This window comes from Vombatus ursinus, unplaced genomic scaffold, assembly GCF_900497805.2.
Source record: "Vombatus ursinus unplaced genomic scaffold, bare-nosed wombat genome assembly UNPS02009205.1, whole genome shotgun sequence".
In the NCBI taxonomy this organism is placed as follows: domain Eukaryota; kingdom Metazoa; phylum Chordata; class Mammalia; order Diprotodontia; family Vombatidae; genus Vombatus; species Vombatus ursinus.
Genome location: NW_020948983.1, coordinates 21562521 through 21577892, shown reverse-complemented (window position 1 = coordinate 21577892; position 15372 = coordinate 21562521). Strand labels below are relative to the sequence as shown.

The 15372-nt window shown below is 37.2% G+C and overlaps 1 protein-coding gene across 2 annotated transcripts in view; it reads left to right on the top strand.

Moving 5' to 3' along the window:
* Nucleotides 1–14724, top strand: part of HOMER2 (homer scaffold protein 2) — a 146746-nt gene extending 132022 nt beyond the window's left edge. For both annotated transcript variants that reach the window (XM_027851832.1, XM_027851831.1), the window contains exons 7-9: nt 4082–4192; nt 11758–11838; nt 13696–14724. In XM_027851832.1, the coding sequence (XP_027707633.1) occupies nt 4082–4192; nt 11758–11838; nt 13696–13884 (381 nt within the window). In that variant the 3' untranslated portion in view covers nt 13885–14724. The remainder of the gene's footprint in view (nt 1–4081; nt 4193–11757; nt 11839–13695) is intronic.
* The last annotated feature ends 648 nt before the right edge of the window (nt 14725–15372 follow it).

Below are 15372 nucleotides of genomic sequence, written 5' to 3'. Positions count from 1 at the left end.
GGTAGACAAACAAACAGAAACTAAACCAATGAATTGACTTCTGCATTGAGCTCACTCAGCACTCCTTCCCCTTGCCCCATGCTACCAGCAATGAGGCTACACCAGCCAACGATATGGACTCTTAACAAAACCTAATCTATCACTTCAGTCTCCCCTCCCTCTTTCCAGTGCCATGGAGATCCTGGCTTTAGGCTGTAGAAGTCTACTTTGGCCAGGACAAATAGCCAGTGCCTTCTGCAGTACTCTAAACTGTGAGAGTTCCCTGGGACCACACCAGCCAGTGATGTGGTGTGTACACAAATATTTATGGCAGCTCGTTTTTGTGGTGCAAAGAATTGGAAATCGGGGTGCTCATCAACTGGGGAATGGTTGAACAAGTTGTGGTATATGATTATGATGGAATACTATTGTGTTATAAGAAATGATGAGCAAGATGGTTTCAGAAAAACCCAGGAAGCCTTAAATGAATTGATGCAAAATGAAACAAGAAGGACTAAGAACAGTATATGCAGTAACATCAATATTGTAAGGATAATCAATTGTGAAAGACTTAGCTACTCTCATCAAATCAATGATTCAAGACAGTTCCAAAGGTCCTAGGATAAAAAATGTTATTCACCTTCATTCCCTTATTCAATAAAATCCAGTGACTCACTGATAGGATAAAATATAAACTCTATTTTTTTAAAGCCCTTCATAAACTAGTCCCAACCTATCTTTCCAGCTTTGTTCTTCATTATCCCATTTCCTGCATTCCATGATTCATACAAACTGATCTTCTGTTTATCATACTCACGACACTCCATCTCTCATCTCTGTTGCTTCATCCTGGATGGTGCCCATGCCTGAATTGTATTCCTTTATTATCTCTGCCTCATAGATTCCCTCTCCTTCAAGACAGAGTCAAGCACTACCTTCTACAATCATGAAGCCTTTCCTGATTCCCTCCCAACTGCTAATGCCTTCCCTGTCTTGTATTTAATGACCTTGTGTTTATTAATATTTATTTTGCTTATATTTTTTCTGTATATACTTACATGTATACATGTTGTCTTTCCTGATATAATGTAAACTCTTTGAGAGGAGGGACTTCATAAATATTTGTTGATTGGTTGATTGAAGGAACACAGGCTTTGGCTGAAAGTAAGCCTTCTCTGTTTTAGAAAGGGTCTGATGATTATTTATGAGGGATCTAGTATTACAAAATTTTTGGAATGATTCCCTAAACTGAAATGCTTCAGTTGCAAAAACTTAAGAGCTGTAATGATACACTGTTCAGAAAACAGGGCACGGATACTCATCTACTGGCAGCCTATCCTAATGATAGAGAAAGTCACCCAAATATTTCAACTTGTCATGTGCTAAACTTGAAAACTTTTAAGACATTAAACATCCTAACTCTGTCATCATTTCTGAATATTTCACTTCCAAGGAGACCTGTAAAAGTTCAGGTTCTAAAGGCATTACTTAACTTGCAGCGATGCATAAGATTGCTGGACTTGGAGTCAAGAGGAATCTGCATTTTATTCCTGCCCCGGGTGCTCACTAGCTCATGGCAGGTCACTTAAACTCTGGTCCTCCATTTCCTCATCTGTAAAATGTTTAAAAAAATAAAAGCAAGGCACCTATCTCATTAGTTGAGAGAATCAAATAAGACAATTAATGCTTTGCAAACCTCAAAGCATAGTATAAATATTAGTTATTGTTATTTTCAGCAAAGCTTTGAATTTATCGTTTTTACTACCAGCAAAGCTTGTAAGTTAATACAGTAACCAAATGGCAACTAAAGGAAGAAATAGTAGCGAGAAGAATGTGAATTATGTTCAAAATAAGACTGCTCCAATATAGCATACTTGATAGAGTGATGGACTTAGACACAGGAAGACCTGGATTTAAATCCTGCCTTTGACACGAGTTATGTGGCCATAGCCAAGTTATCTAATTTCTCTGAGCTTCAATTTTCTCTTCTGCAAAATGGGGCTAATAATCCCTGTAGCTCCTATCTCACTGGATTATTGTGTGACTAAAATTTTGTTTTGCAAATTTTAAGGTACCACATAAATACCAGCCATCATTATCATTTTGTTGTTGTTCAGTCGTTTCAGTCATGTCTGACTCTTCATGACCCCACTTAAGGTTTTCTTGGCAAAGATACTGGCATGGTTTGCTATTTACTTCGTTTTACAGAGGAGGAAATTGAGGAAAACAGAGTTAAGTAACTTAGAGAGTCACACAGCTGCTAAGTGTCTGAGGCCAGATTTGAACTCAGGAAGATGAGTTTTCCTGACTCCACGTCCAGCACTCTATCCATTGTACCACCTAGCGGCTCATAGTTATCATTAGTTTAAAATATTTTTTAGTAATTTATAAAAATGATTTCCTTGGTTCCCCAAATCTCTAGGTATTAGGTGCCAGAAGTTTGATAATTGGCTTCTACACAGCCCTGACATTGAAGTCTTTAAAAAAAAAAGTTGTATTGGTGCCTTTTATTTTTCATACCACAGATATTTTTCAATATTCCTCATACCCCAAGGAAATCCTCCATTATCAGAAAATAGAATAGTTAAGTAAAATCAACAGACATGTTTTATACGTAGACTATAGACTATGTCTGATAGCATATAAAACATTCAGCCCTCCTATGTCTCTCTTTAACTAGAAGTGTGTTTTATTGTCAATCTTCTTGAACCAATATTGGTCATTGTCTTTAATCTGAATTCAACTGCCTTTTAGTGTTGATTCTATTGACGTTATTGCAGTGATTGTATTTATTGTTCTTTAGTTTCAGCTTTCTTTACTTGGGATCAGTTCATACGAATCTTTCCATGTTTCTCTGAATTCTTCATATTTATTCTCATAGTGTAATTATATTCTTTTACATTGATATAATACATTTGTTCAGCCATTCCTCACTTGTTGAGGTGCCCACTTTGCTACCAGTTTTTTGCTACCACGAAAAGGTTGCTATAAATATTTTGATGTGTTTGATGTGGTAGGACCAGTTGGTGCTTGTGTCCTATTGGCATAGCCTTAGGGCTTAATATAATACGATGTAATATGATGTTTTATAACAAGACATCATGTTGTATGATGTGATGTGACATGATATACAACCAACATTTGTATAGCACGTTAAAGTCTTCAAAGTGCTTTACACGTGTTATTTCATTTGGTCTTCACAACAACCCTGTGAGGTAGATATTATTATTATTCCTATTTTATAGTTGAAGAAACAGAGGCTGAGAGAGATTAAATGCCTTGCCCAGGGTCACACAGCTAGAAAGTGTCTGAAGCAGGATTCAAACTCAGTTGTTCCTGATTCCCAATCCAATGTCCTAGCCACTGAACTACCTAGCTGGATAGAAATGAAACCAGATTTATTCACTCTTCAGTATCTCCTTTTTTGGTGGTTCTGGGGAGAAAGAGCTAGGCTACATGTCTTCAATTGATTTAGGAAGGAGAAAGTTTCTTGGGATTTGCCATTTAAACCTGACTCTATTTCCTCCAAGGAAGAGAGTCAGAAGAGTAGGTCTCCTGTTCAGTAGGGCAGTGTCTTTGTTGTGCTCAGAAGTTTAATACCATTATTGCCCATTTGGAAATCACTCCCTTACCCGCAGGTGTAGTCACATGGTGCCATTAGGGGCTTGGGATGAAACAAAATACATTCAGTACATGAATAAATAACTATAAAAAATCTTTTTGGCATGAAAGCAAATAGATTTAAGAGGAAAATAGATTCAGGGGGCTGCTGACCCTTGCCTTTGCCTGAATCCTTGAAGAAAACTATCACTTACTAGCTTGCAACAGGAGCATGAAAATAGAAATATAAATTATCCTGAAACTAAGACTTGTTACTAAGTATACCACAGCTGAGCCATAATTACCTGAGGCCTCAGGTCAGAGGGAGGCAGATAGAGCCCATAGGGGGTTTCAGATAGAAGCTACTCAGTTACAGGGGATTGTTGTGAATGAGTTAGTTCATTTTTTTTTTAAGTAGGGGAGGTGTGCAGAGCCTGGGATCTTTTGTGTTGCATCAAAAGTTAATGAGCATTTCTGCTTTCATATGTGATGTTCATTGAAGATTGAAGAACTAGAAGAACAATGTAATGAGATAAATAAGGAGAAAGAGAGGAATGCACAGCTGAGCAGGAGACTGGAGGCCTTAGAGTCGGAAATTCAAGAAAAGGAAAGGGTAAGTAAGAATCAGCAGGATGGCAGGAGGTTTCCTGTGACCAGCTCTCATTGTCTGACTTCTGTCTTACTCTAGGAAGGTGCTTCAGGTAGACTTAGAGAGAGGGAACATTCCTCTTCCCCCTGCCCCCAACTCCCCCTACCCTTGTCCCCAGGTAACTGCCCTGACTCTCTTATAGTAACAGTTTTTTCCTAATGATAAGGTGCTGCATTAGAGGCGGTTACTATTGAAAATTTTAAAATGCTTTATCATAAACAGGAAAGGGAAATCATAAGAGACTTAATAAGATTAAACTGTTTACATTTCTACATGGGAAGATGATATTTGTAACTCATAAGACCTATCTCATTATTAGGGTAGTTAGAAGGAGTGTATATATAGACAGAGGACACAGGTATGTGTTCAATATGAAGGGATCATATCTAAAAAGTAAAATTAAGGGGTGAGAGAGGAATGTACTAGGAGGAAAAAAAAGGGAGAGGTAGAATGGGGTAAATTATCTCACATAAAAGAGGTAAGAAAAAGCTTTTACAATGGAGGAGAAGAGGAGGGAGGTGAGGGGGAATGAATGAACCTTACTCTCATCAGAATTGGCTCAAAGAAGGAATAATATGCACGCTCAGTTGAGTATAGAAATCCATCTCACCCTGCAGGAAAGTTTGAGAGAAAGGAGATAAGAGAAGAGGGTGGTGATAGAAGGGAGAATAGATTGGGGGAGGGGGTAGTCAGAAGCAAAACACTTTTGAGGAGGGACAGGGTGAAAGGAGAGGGAGAATAGAATAAACAAGGGTGGGGGGAATAAGATGGAGGGAAATATAGTTAACAGTAGTAACTGAAAAAAATTTTGACGCAAGTTTCTCTGATAAAGGCCTCATTTCTCAAACATAGAGAACTGAGTCAAATTTATAAAAATAAGAGCCATTACCCAATTGGTAAATGATCAAAAGATATAATCAGTTTTCAGATGAAGTAATCGAAGCTATCTATAGCCATATGAAAAAATATTCTAACTCACTATTGATTGGAGAAATGCGAATTAAAACAATTCTGAGGTACTACCTCATACCTATTAGATTAGCTAATAGGAAAGAAAAGGTAAATGACAAGTGTTGGAGGGGGTGTGGGAAAAATGAGACATTAATGCATGGTGGAGTTGTGAACTGATTCAACCATTCTGTAGAGCAACTGGGAACTATGCCCAAAGGGCTATAAAACCATGTGTACCCTTTGACCTAGTAATACCACTATTACTAGGTCTGTATCCCAGAAGAGATAAAAAACAAAAAGGAAAAGGACCTATATGTACAAAAATATAGCAGCTCTTTTCTAGGGGTAAAGAATTAGAAATTGAAGGGATGCCCATCAATTGGGGAGTGACTGAAGAAGCTGTGGTGTGCGATTATGATGGAATACTATTGTACTGTAAGAAATGATGAGCAGGATGCTCTCAGAAAAACCTAGAAAGATTTGCATGGGCTGATGCAAAGTGAAATGTACTCTGTACAAAGTAACAGCAATATTGTAAGATGATCAGCTATGAATGACTTAGCTATTCTCGCAATACCATGATCCAAGACAACTCTGAAGGGTGGGGGTGGGAAGGGAGGAAGGGAGAGAATTTGGAACTCAAAAGTTTTAAAAATAAATGTTAAAATTGTTTTTACATGTAACTGGAAGAAAATAAAATACTAAATAAAAATGCTTTATTAAGTTAAAGATGTCAAATCAAAACCATAATTTCACCAAATAATTTAGTATGAGGTCATTTTCTGTTTTCTAAAGGCTTGTAGGGTGGCCTTTGGGGGAATCTGGCATTTTTTAAAAATTTTAGTGTCTGGAATACTTCCTCTATTCTTACCTTTTAGCATCTTAAAGTAGAACTCATCATTGGAGTCAAGAGATTTGACCAAATTGTGTTATCAATCCTTACTAATGGGCCTATCCCTTCCTTGTTGTTCTTTTCGTCATCATAACTTTAAAAAAAAAAAAGCCCTTTTTATTGTTCTTAGAAATTTTTCAAAGTTCCTTGCAGGCATTAGCCCACTTAACATTTTTCTTACAGATTCACGTCATCCATTTTCTTCATCCTCGGTTACATGCCCCTCTTTTCCATCCTTTGTACAAAGCCTTTTGAAAATTTGAGCTTATCATTGGGCAGTGTGTATAGCGACACTGTTTTTATCTAAGAAACATAAACACATTGAGATTTACCCATAGGAGAGGTTCAGTAAATATTTATTAGTTGATTTATAAAATTGCATTAAACTAGGATAATGAGATGGATTTATAATAAAGCCTACCATAAAATAACATTACACCTGAATACTCATAATAGAGATTGTTTTTTGTTTTTTAAATAGAAAGGAGTCCACATTAAAAAAAAAGTCATATAAGTGGGAAAATTAATTGAATGGTGAAGCAAGAGATGTTGCTTTTCTTGCTTTCTGTTGCTACTCACTGTTAAGATTGCTTGTGGACTAAACATTTGGAAATAACAGCACATTCAGAGGCAGCATAATGTAGTGAATAGACAGCCAGCCTCAGAGCCTGGAAGGATTGCATTCAACCCCCCCACTGATGTATGCTGGCCCTCTGATCCCAGTGCTCTAGGTAAACGTCTAGGGGTAAGTTACAGGGAAGGTACCAACATATACTGGTAGAGGGAGTTTATTCACCCAGGAATTTCCCAGACCAATTAAGTCACAAATCCAGTCCCCATTTCCTATTCCATAATCTTACCTGCACACATTGTAATAAAGAAACCAGAATCTTGCTAGTAGTTGTTCAGTCATTTCAGCCTTGTCTAACTCTTTGTGACCCCATTTGGGGACTTTCTTGGCAAAGATAGTGGAGTGGTTTTCCATTTCCTTCTCCAGCTCACTTTACAGATAAGGAAACTGAGGCATACAGGGTTAAGTGACTGGTCCAGGGTCACACAGCTAGTAAATGCTTAAGGCCAAATTTGAACTCAAGAAGATGAGTCTTCCTGACTCCAGGCCTGGCATTCCGTCCACTGCACCACCTAACTGCCCATGTTTAAATATCAGATCCCAAGAGAAATATGAAAAAGGGTATCCATACCCTCATAACCCTTTTTGTATGTAGTGTGGATGATCTTTCCTTCAATGGTCACCTGGCCCCTTCAGGGCTTCTTCAAGCATTTACTTCTAGATCCAAGGCCAGTCTTATCATTCTAAAATAGTTTAATTTCAATGGTGACTCCTATTTAATACTATAAGATAGATGATTTTGTGAGTGCAAACACTACCTCCAACAATGTAGGTTAATAAAGTGGAAAGGAAGCTAAACTTGGAATCATGGGAACTGGATTCAAATCCAAGCTTTGCCAACTTCTACCTGTGTGACCTTGGACAAGTCTTGAGGCCCTTCTAGGCCCTATTTCCTCCTCTGTAAAATGGAAGAACTGGATTAGATGACCTCTAAGGTCCTTTTCAATTCTGGATCTGTGATCCTAAAAGTTGCTATTGGCTGAGAAATTGAGTTTGTTCTGACTCAGACATTGGACATAAAACCTATGCTAGGCCTTTCCAGCTCTGAATAGTACCTGCATGACCTCATGCTCCAGTGGCATACTCTTCCAGAACTCAAGACCCACCACACAAGGAGGCATTGGATTAGGTCATTTAGGTCATATCTCATATTTTCAGAAAAATCCTTTCCCCACTGTCTGAAATTCTACTGGCAGAGTTTTAGTCCTTTGGTTTAAATTAATTCCTATTAAGAATGCAAATTTCCCTGGAAAGGGTCTAGGCTCAGTAATCAAGTGTGATTTCTTGTAATGGCCCAAAGAGTGGAATTACATGAGTCTGAGGAGAGGGAGAAGGGCACCATTCAGGAGACAAAGAACACAGAAAGCTGAAAGCAGGAAGCACTAAAGATAGTTTTCTATAATTTTTCTTGGTGTTGTCCCTGTTATCCCAGTGGCACTGTGAATGATGGCCTCTGGGACTCAGTAATAACAATAATTCTAGAACAACCAAAAGTATTTTCAAGAGCTCTCTCACACATTAGAACAATGATCTGGATACATCCTTGTTCTCCTGTCATGTGAGGGTAAGTCAGAATTGGACTATCCCCATGAATATGCCCCAATGACTTGTGGGGTTGCCTGTACTTTATATATTTTGTGGAGGAAGGAAAAAGAGGAGAAAATTTAAGTTAACAGCCCTTTGGCTGAACATCATGGGAATTTGTGAGAATGCCTGAGAAGGTGCTCTGACAGGGAATGTGTAAAACAAGCTGTGTTTCGAGAAGATGAATAGAACCAAAGGACAAATTGAAAATACTCCATCTTAGTATTATGAAAATGGCAATTTATTAACTCAATAAACCAGCAGGAACTCAAGGCCAGATTCTTGTCAGTGATGTAAGATCAAATTTCATAGCTCTCCAGAACAACTTTAGAAAAGAATTTTTCCCCAGAAATGTTGTGCAAGATTAGAGAGACAAGGAAATTAGTATTACAAAATTCACTGAGTTCCTGGAAATTAGCTACATTCTGTCTCTTAAATGCTACATGACCTCAAAAAGAAAGTTTTTGGAATTTGCCTTTTGGTCTGTTCCATAACCTTAGGGCTTGCCCCCATGGAGTTCTCCCTTTGCTCTTTAATTTTAAAAATTTCTTATTTATAGCTTTTATTTTTTTATATCACCTTCATTTCCAAATTTATCCTTCCCCTTTCTGCTACTCAAAGAATCATCTCTTGCAATAAATGAATGAATGAATGAACCAACCAAAAAGAGGGAGAAAACAGTTTAACAAAACTACCCAAGACATCAACTGACTCTGTGAACATATGTAATTTCCATATCCATAGTCCCTCCCACCTCTACTAAGGAAGGAAGCATTTTTTTTCATATCTTTTTAGATCCCAAGTTTGATCATTATAATTATATAGCATTCAGTTTCTCTTTTTTGTATTCTTTCCATTTAGATTGTTATAATTATGTATATTGTTTTCATAGATTCACTTTTTTTCCCTGCATCAGATCATATAAGTCCTTTTGGTTCTCCAAATTCTTCATATTCATTATTTCCTATGGCACATTAACACTTGTTATGTTCATACACCATAATTTGTTTAAGTCATTTCCCAGTTGATGGGCATCTACTTTGTTTCTGTTCTTTGGTACCACAGAAAGTACTGCTAAGAATATTGTGGTATATGTGTAATATTTCTTCCTGTCTTTGACTTCCTTGGGATAAATACCTAGCAATGGGATATGTGATTCAAAGAGAATGGACATTTTAATTCCAAATAGCTTTCCAGAATGGTTGGGCAAATATAGTGCTTCACCTACAGTATATTAGTGTGCTTGTCTTTTCGTAGCCCCTCCAGCAATCAGTATATGTCAATTTGCTGGGCATGATCCCCCTGCACTTTAAATAATATTAATAATAGATCACATTTATACAGTACTTTTCTAATATGATTCCTGTAAACTAAAAGTGCCCTTTCTTCTTCTTGATCTGCTCTGTAGAAAGAGTTTGCTATCAATTATCTCTTAACTTTGAAGTTAAATCTCTAGATTTTCCCTTTCTAGGAGTTATTTGCATTTTAAGCTTCACCTTTAATTGTAACATGAAGCCTATATGCTGTTTTTAAAAAAAAAAAGAACTCTTACATCATGGTATCAACTTTTCCAGCTGTCATGGGAAGATTTGAAAAGGAAATCAGTATTGATTACTTTATTTTTAGTTTGATTTTGGGATTAAACTCCCCTCTTCAGGAAAAGCTAGCCCTAACAGCTAAGTCAGGCTAATATAGATAGTCTCTTAAGTCTAGGTTACCTATTGATTTAGTGACCAGATTGAATAAGACTTTATCATTTAGTAGGAGATGATTTAGAATAAGGCATATATCTTTGTGGGAATAAAATAATCATAGGATTATAAGACTTTTTTTTAAAGGCTAAGTTCCCCCTTCCAGCAGCTAGAGAAAGGGGAGGTTGACCAAAATTTAAGTTCCTCTTTCCAGTGTTTGTGGATAAGATCCCTTTTTTCTTGAGCTAGAGTCTAAGTTGAGTAATGGAATCTTGGCAGCTGGAAGATGGGGAGGGGAGGGATGGAAGAAAGCCTGGGTGAAGCAAACTGGTCAGATGACCTGCCTTGACCAATTGAATCATGTTTAAAACAAGTTTCTGTAATTTTTTTATTCCTCTCTTCTGTTATAAAAATCAGCCTCTATAAATCACTCTATAAAATCTTTGTCTCTGACATCTGAATCAGATGACCTAGTTTGACATACAAATGCTAGCTTTGAAAATTAAGTCGTAATTGTTCAGTAAACTTGTACTTCAGTTTCTTCTTATTTCAGATAATTTGAACTCTTTTGCAGTGTTTTATTTGGGAAAATACTTTCCTTAAAATCAAACGATTAGTACCCCTTTCAAGTACGAGATGTGGGATATAGAAAGTTGCTAGTTGTAACTTTGAAAAATCCCTCTGATGAGATCACTACCAGGATTCTTGTTATTTCCATTTAAGAACTGAACTAATATAAAATTGGTTTAATTTTATGTTGGCTGGTAGTTAGAAATTGGAGCTGACATGGTAGACAGTATACCCTGCAGTTAGGAAGATTCATCATATCTGGCCTCAGACACTTACTAGCTGTGTGATCATGGGAAAGTCACTTAAACCTGTTTGACTTAATTTCCTCATTTGTAAAATGAGCTGGAGAAGGAAATGGCAAACTGCTGTCTTTGCTAAGAAAACCTCAAATGGGGTCACGAAGAGTTCAACACAACTGAAAATGACTGAACAAAAAGTTAGAAAATAATTCTGACTTTGTAAATTTAGAATTTTTTGTGTTGAAAAGACAATTTAGTTCTAATTGAATTAATTTGGCACCCAAACTCAACTCATGATGTGGCTATTTTTTTCTTTTTTAAAAATAAATTGCATTTATTTAAAATTACAATCTTAAAAATATTGATTATCAAATATTTAATTTAATTTAAAATAATCAATAATTATTTAGATTATTAAATTACACCAAATTATTAGATAATTATTTGATGAATAATTAATTTAAAATAAATTAATAATTATTATTGGTTGTTAATATTAACAAATTTGTGATATTATAGACAGTTACATTATTCTTTAAGTTGTTTTTTTACCTTGCCCACATTTCGCAATGTGTCCATCTCCTTTCTTTCCCATAGAGCTATCCTTATAGCAAAGAACAAAAGGAAAATAAGACAGTTCAACAAAATTAACCAGTACTTCTAAAAAGTCCTAGATTGTATGAGTGTTCCACACCCATAGTCCCTTTGCCTTGTCTAAGAAGCTTCTAAAAAGTTTCAAGCCAGTGAAAAAATGTAATAGAATGTAACCTACCTTTATATAATATACAATATAGCCTTATTAATACTCTATATAAAAACATTCACTCTACCCTTATCTTCGTGATTGGTTGCTATTTTAATATTTTATCCTTACTCTGATTTTGTCAATAAATGTGAAAAGTGGTCATTGTTCTGGGTTATGATTTTCATGTTTCTTTCTTTTTTATTTCCTGTTCCATTTTTTCCAACAGGAGTTGAAAGATCTCCGAAAACAAGGTGAAATCATACCCCAGCTCATGTCAGAATGTGATTTTGTCACGGAGAAATTAGAGGTACTGGTCAGAAACACATCTAACAGAGGACATTGGGGAACGCACTTGTTTTATTACTATCTTCTAGCTTCACTTCATTTAGCTTCCTAGATGCCGAAGGTTAGACTTTTTTGATTCAGAGGAAGTGAATAGTGATTGCATTCCTGCTGCTTTGCCCTCAGAATTTAAGTGCAATGGGATTCATTTCTTGGTTGTTGTCGTTTTAATCCTGTTTTAAGAAAGCTTCTCCTTAACTTAAGGGCAGAGTCCAAGACCCACTATATCAGGTCCATGCAGGCCTAATGTAAATTTCAGTAGCAACAAAGAGGGTGACTGTTCCAGATACAGTAGTTTCATTCCAAGTTACATCAAGAACCTATCTAAGCAACAAATTCACCTTTTGAAGTAAATGCCTCTGCAGTTAATAAATAGTTTCTGGGCATATTCCCAAAATAGCCACATTTTACAAATCCACAGGATGAAATATTATGAAACGTCTAATTTGATCCTAAGACGGCACAGTTCGAACCCAGGTAAAAAATGTCACCAAAATAGAATCACTGTGACCAGGCAACCTTTACAGATCCAGGAGATTTTCCCAATAATCTTTATTGACCAAATTTATTTGGTGAGATAGAATATTTGTAAAATGCTTAGCACAATGCCCAGCACATAGTAGGTGCTTTATAAATGCTAGCTATCATTATTATTATCATCATAATCATCATCATCATCATCGTCATCATCATTGTGATGATGATAGTCTTTTCAGAAACATAGCCACAGGTGACAGTAATGATGAGATCTCATGCTGGGGTCTCATGGTACTGAACATTTTGGGTTCCGCAATACGTGTTTCCAGCTTTTCATGGAGTATTAAAAAAATCAGACAAGGGCAACTTAGGAGGTCTGGGGTAGGATGTCATGTCCTTTATTTGGGGGTTCAGTTTCCCTCAAAAAATGGTAACGATGTCTGCCTTCTTGACCTCTCAAGATTATGCAGTTGACAATCTCCTGTTGGGATTTGCCTTGGCTCTTTGAAAAATATCATTCAGTCAACCTACAAGCATTTAGTAAGCAACTGCTATGTGTCAGGAATTATACTAGTCACTGTGGATACAAAGACAAAAACAAAGCAACCCTGGTCCTCAAGGAACTTCATTCCGATTGACGACACAAGATGTACATATATAGGCACATATGAAGCAATTACAAAGTAAATAAAGGTAACTTTGAGGAGGAAGGGGCACTAGCAGTTGTCGTGGAAGGGAAGGAAAGGTGATTCCAAGAGGCAGAGGTGGAGAGGGGATGCAATTCAAGTATGGGGGACAGCCAGGGTTGAGGCTTGGCAGGCAATGAGTGTCCTGTTTTAGGAACCACAAAAAGGCCATCTTGGTTGGACCACAGAATGTATGAATGGGAGTAATGTGTAATACAGCTGGAAAGGTAGGATGGAGCCAGATTGTACAAATCTTTAAATATTAAACAGAGGAGTTTATATTTCATCTTGGACATAATATAGAGCCACTAGGATTTATTAAGCCCCAGGGCAGGGGTGGGGGAAGGTGTGGTGACTTGGTTCAACCTGGGTTTAAGGAAAATCACTTTGGCAACATTGTGGAGGATAGGTTGCAGAGGGAAAAGACTCGAGGCCAGGAGACTAATTAGGAAACTATTATAACTGTTCAAGTGAGAGGTGATGAACATCTAAACTAGTATGGTGGTTGTGGGAAGGGAGAAACTAGATTCCATTTATCCATGCTTTCTTTCCTTGGTCTCCACACCTGAAAATAATTGAGACTATGCTGTTGGATGTCTTTGTCATTGATGGCGTCCATGATTACTATCTTTCCTGACTTCTTTTTGCTTTCATTCCAGGCTTCTGAGAGAGAAAATCAAAATCTCGAAGATAAAGTGAGGTCTTTAAGGACAGACATCGAGGAGAGTAAACACAGACAGCGCCACCTAAAAATGGAACTCAAGAACTTTTTGGAAGTCCTTGATGGGAAGATCGATGACTTGCATGATTTTCGGCGAGGGCTCTCCAAACTGGGAACGGAAAATTAGAGTGCAAGTTGTGATCTAGGCTCCAGGAGTTTGATGTTTGTTAACCCTAAGTGTGTGTATTACAAAATAGGAACAGGAAGTACACCTTGTCTGCATTTTTTTGTAAATAGAGGCTCAGAGTATGTTGTGTTTTCCAACCAAATGTGCTGCTCACTAACTTCTGTCCAGAATAGAAACCTTTTCTTGCTTCTCTGGGCTTGTAGACAGGTAGAGGATCCTACCTCAGGAATCAGGAACTAGGTTTACGTTAAATGCATATGCAGTTAGTCAGTACAGGGACATCTATATTTCTTAAGGACTGTTGCAACCATAGAAACACAAAGTGTTTTCTAATCCAACTTCCAAAATTCTAAGCAACCTGCAATTTCATTGTTTTTTGTTAAATGAGATTGGAATTAGTTGGGATTCCTAATCTCACTGATCAAAAATATAATAGAGATGATTTCTGCTCTGGTACATTTTGGATTAGATGATTCTGAGGTCCTTTTGAAGTCTGTGATTCCTGACAGGTGTACATTAGTTTTGGGATAAGCTATCTAAGACTCATTGTGTATCAGTGTAGTGAATCTCTCATAGTAGACGTGATGCTTTAAAAAATGAGTTAATAGAGATTTCAGAAGAAGAAAGGGAATCAGGTTTTTAAGAAACATAGGTATGTCCTCTAAATCAGCGCACCATTTGCACATGTCATGTGGTCTGCAGGACTACAAAACAACTTTCCTTTTAATTATTTTTAACTTATAAGTGGACAACCATGATAAAAAAGCAACAGACCATGAAGGCTGAGTCTACATGAAGAGTGGTATTGTAATCAAATAAAACTTGAAACAAATTTCAGCTGGCACATTTAATTTATATATACATTATATATAATATATAATTGCATACCATTCAGTTGGATGGTGTGTGTGTGTATACATATACATGTGTGTGTATACATACATACACATACATACATAAATGCGTGCACATGTGTGTGATATACACACATATATCTAATCTAATTACCATTCAGCTGGATGGTGTCTCACACACACACACACACACACACCATTCAGCTGAATGATAATAGGTGATAAATAGTATGCAATTCACTTAAATGACTAATATTACTTTTTCCACAGCCAAGCCAAATCATTTCTGGGGTTAGTCAAGGGAAAGTGGGGGGGAACTAGGTAGATTAGGAACCTGTGGATCCTCTAAATTCCAGGTGACTACATACATGACCTTACTTCTCCAGTGGGAGACACCTACAGACAGATGTTCTGGGTGCCACAGGATGCCAGGTACCCCTAGGTCTAAGTGTGGGAGCCAGGAGTCCTTGAGTGCCTTGACTTAAGTCAGGGCAGCCTTCTGTTCTAGGCTGCAAGCAGTTGGAGGGGGGGAAAAGGGAGAAGCACGGCTAGAGTTTCTTCCTTCTAGCTACCAATCTCTTCTCTCCCATTAGGGCTGCCTCTCAGATCTCTGGGTTGTACATGTGGAGGAACT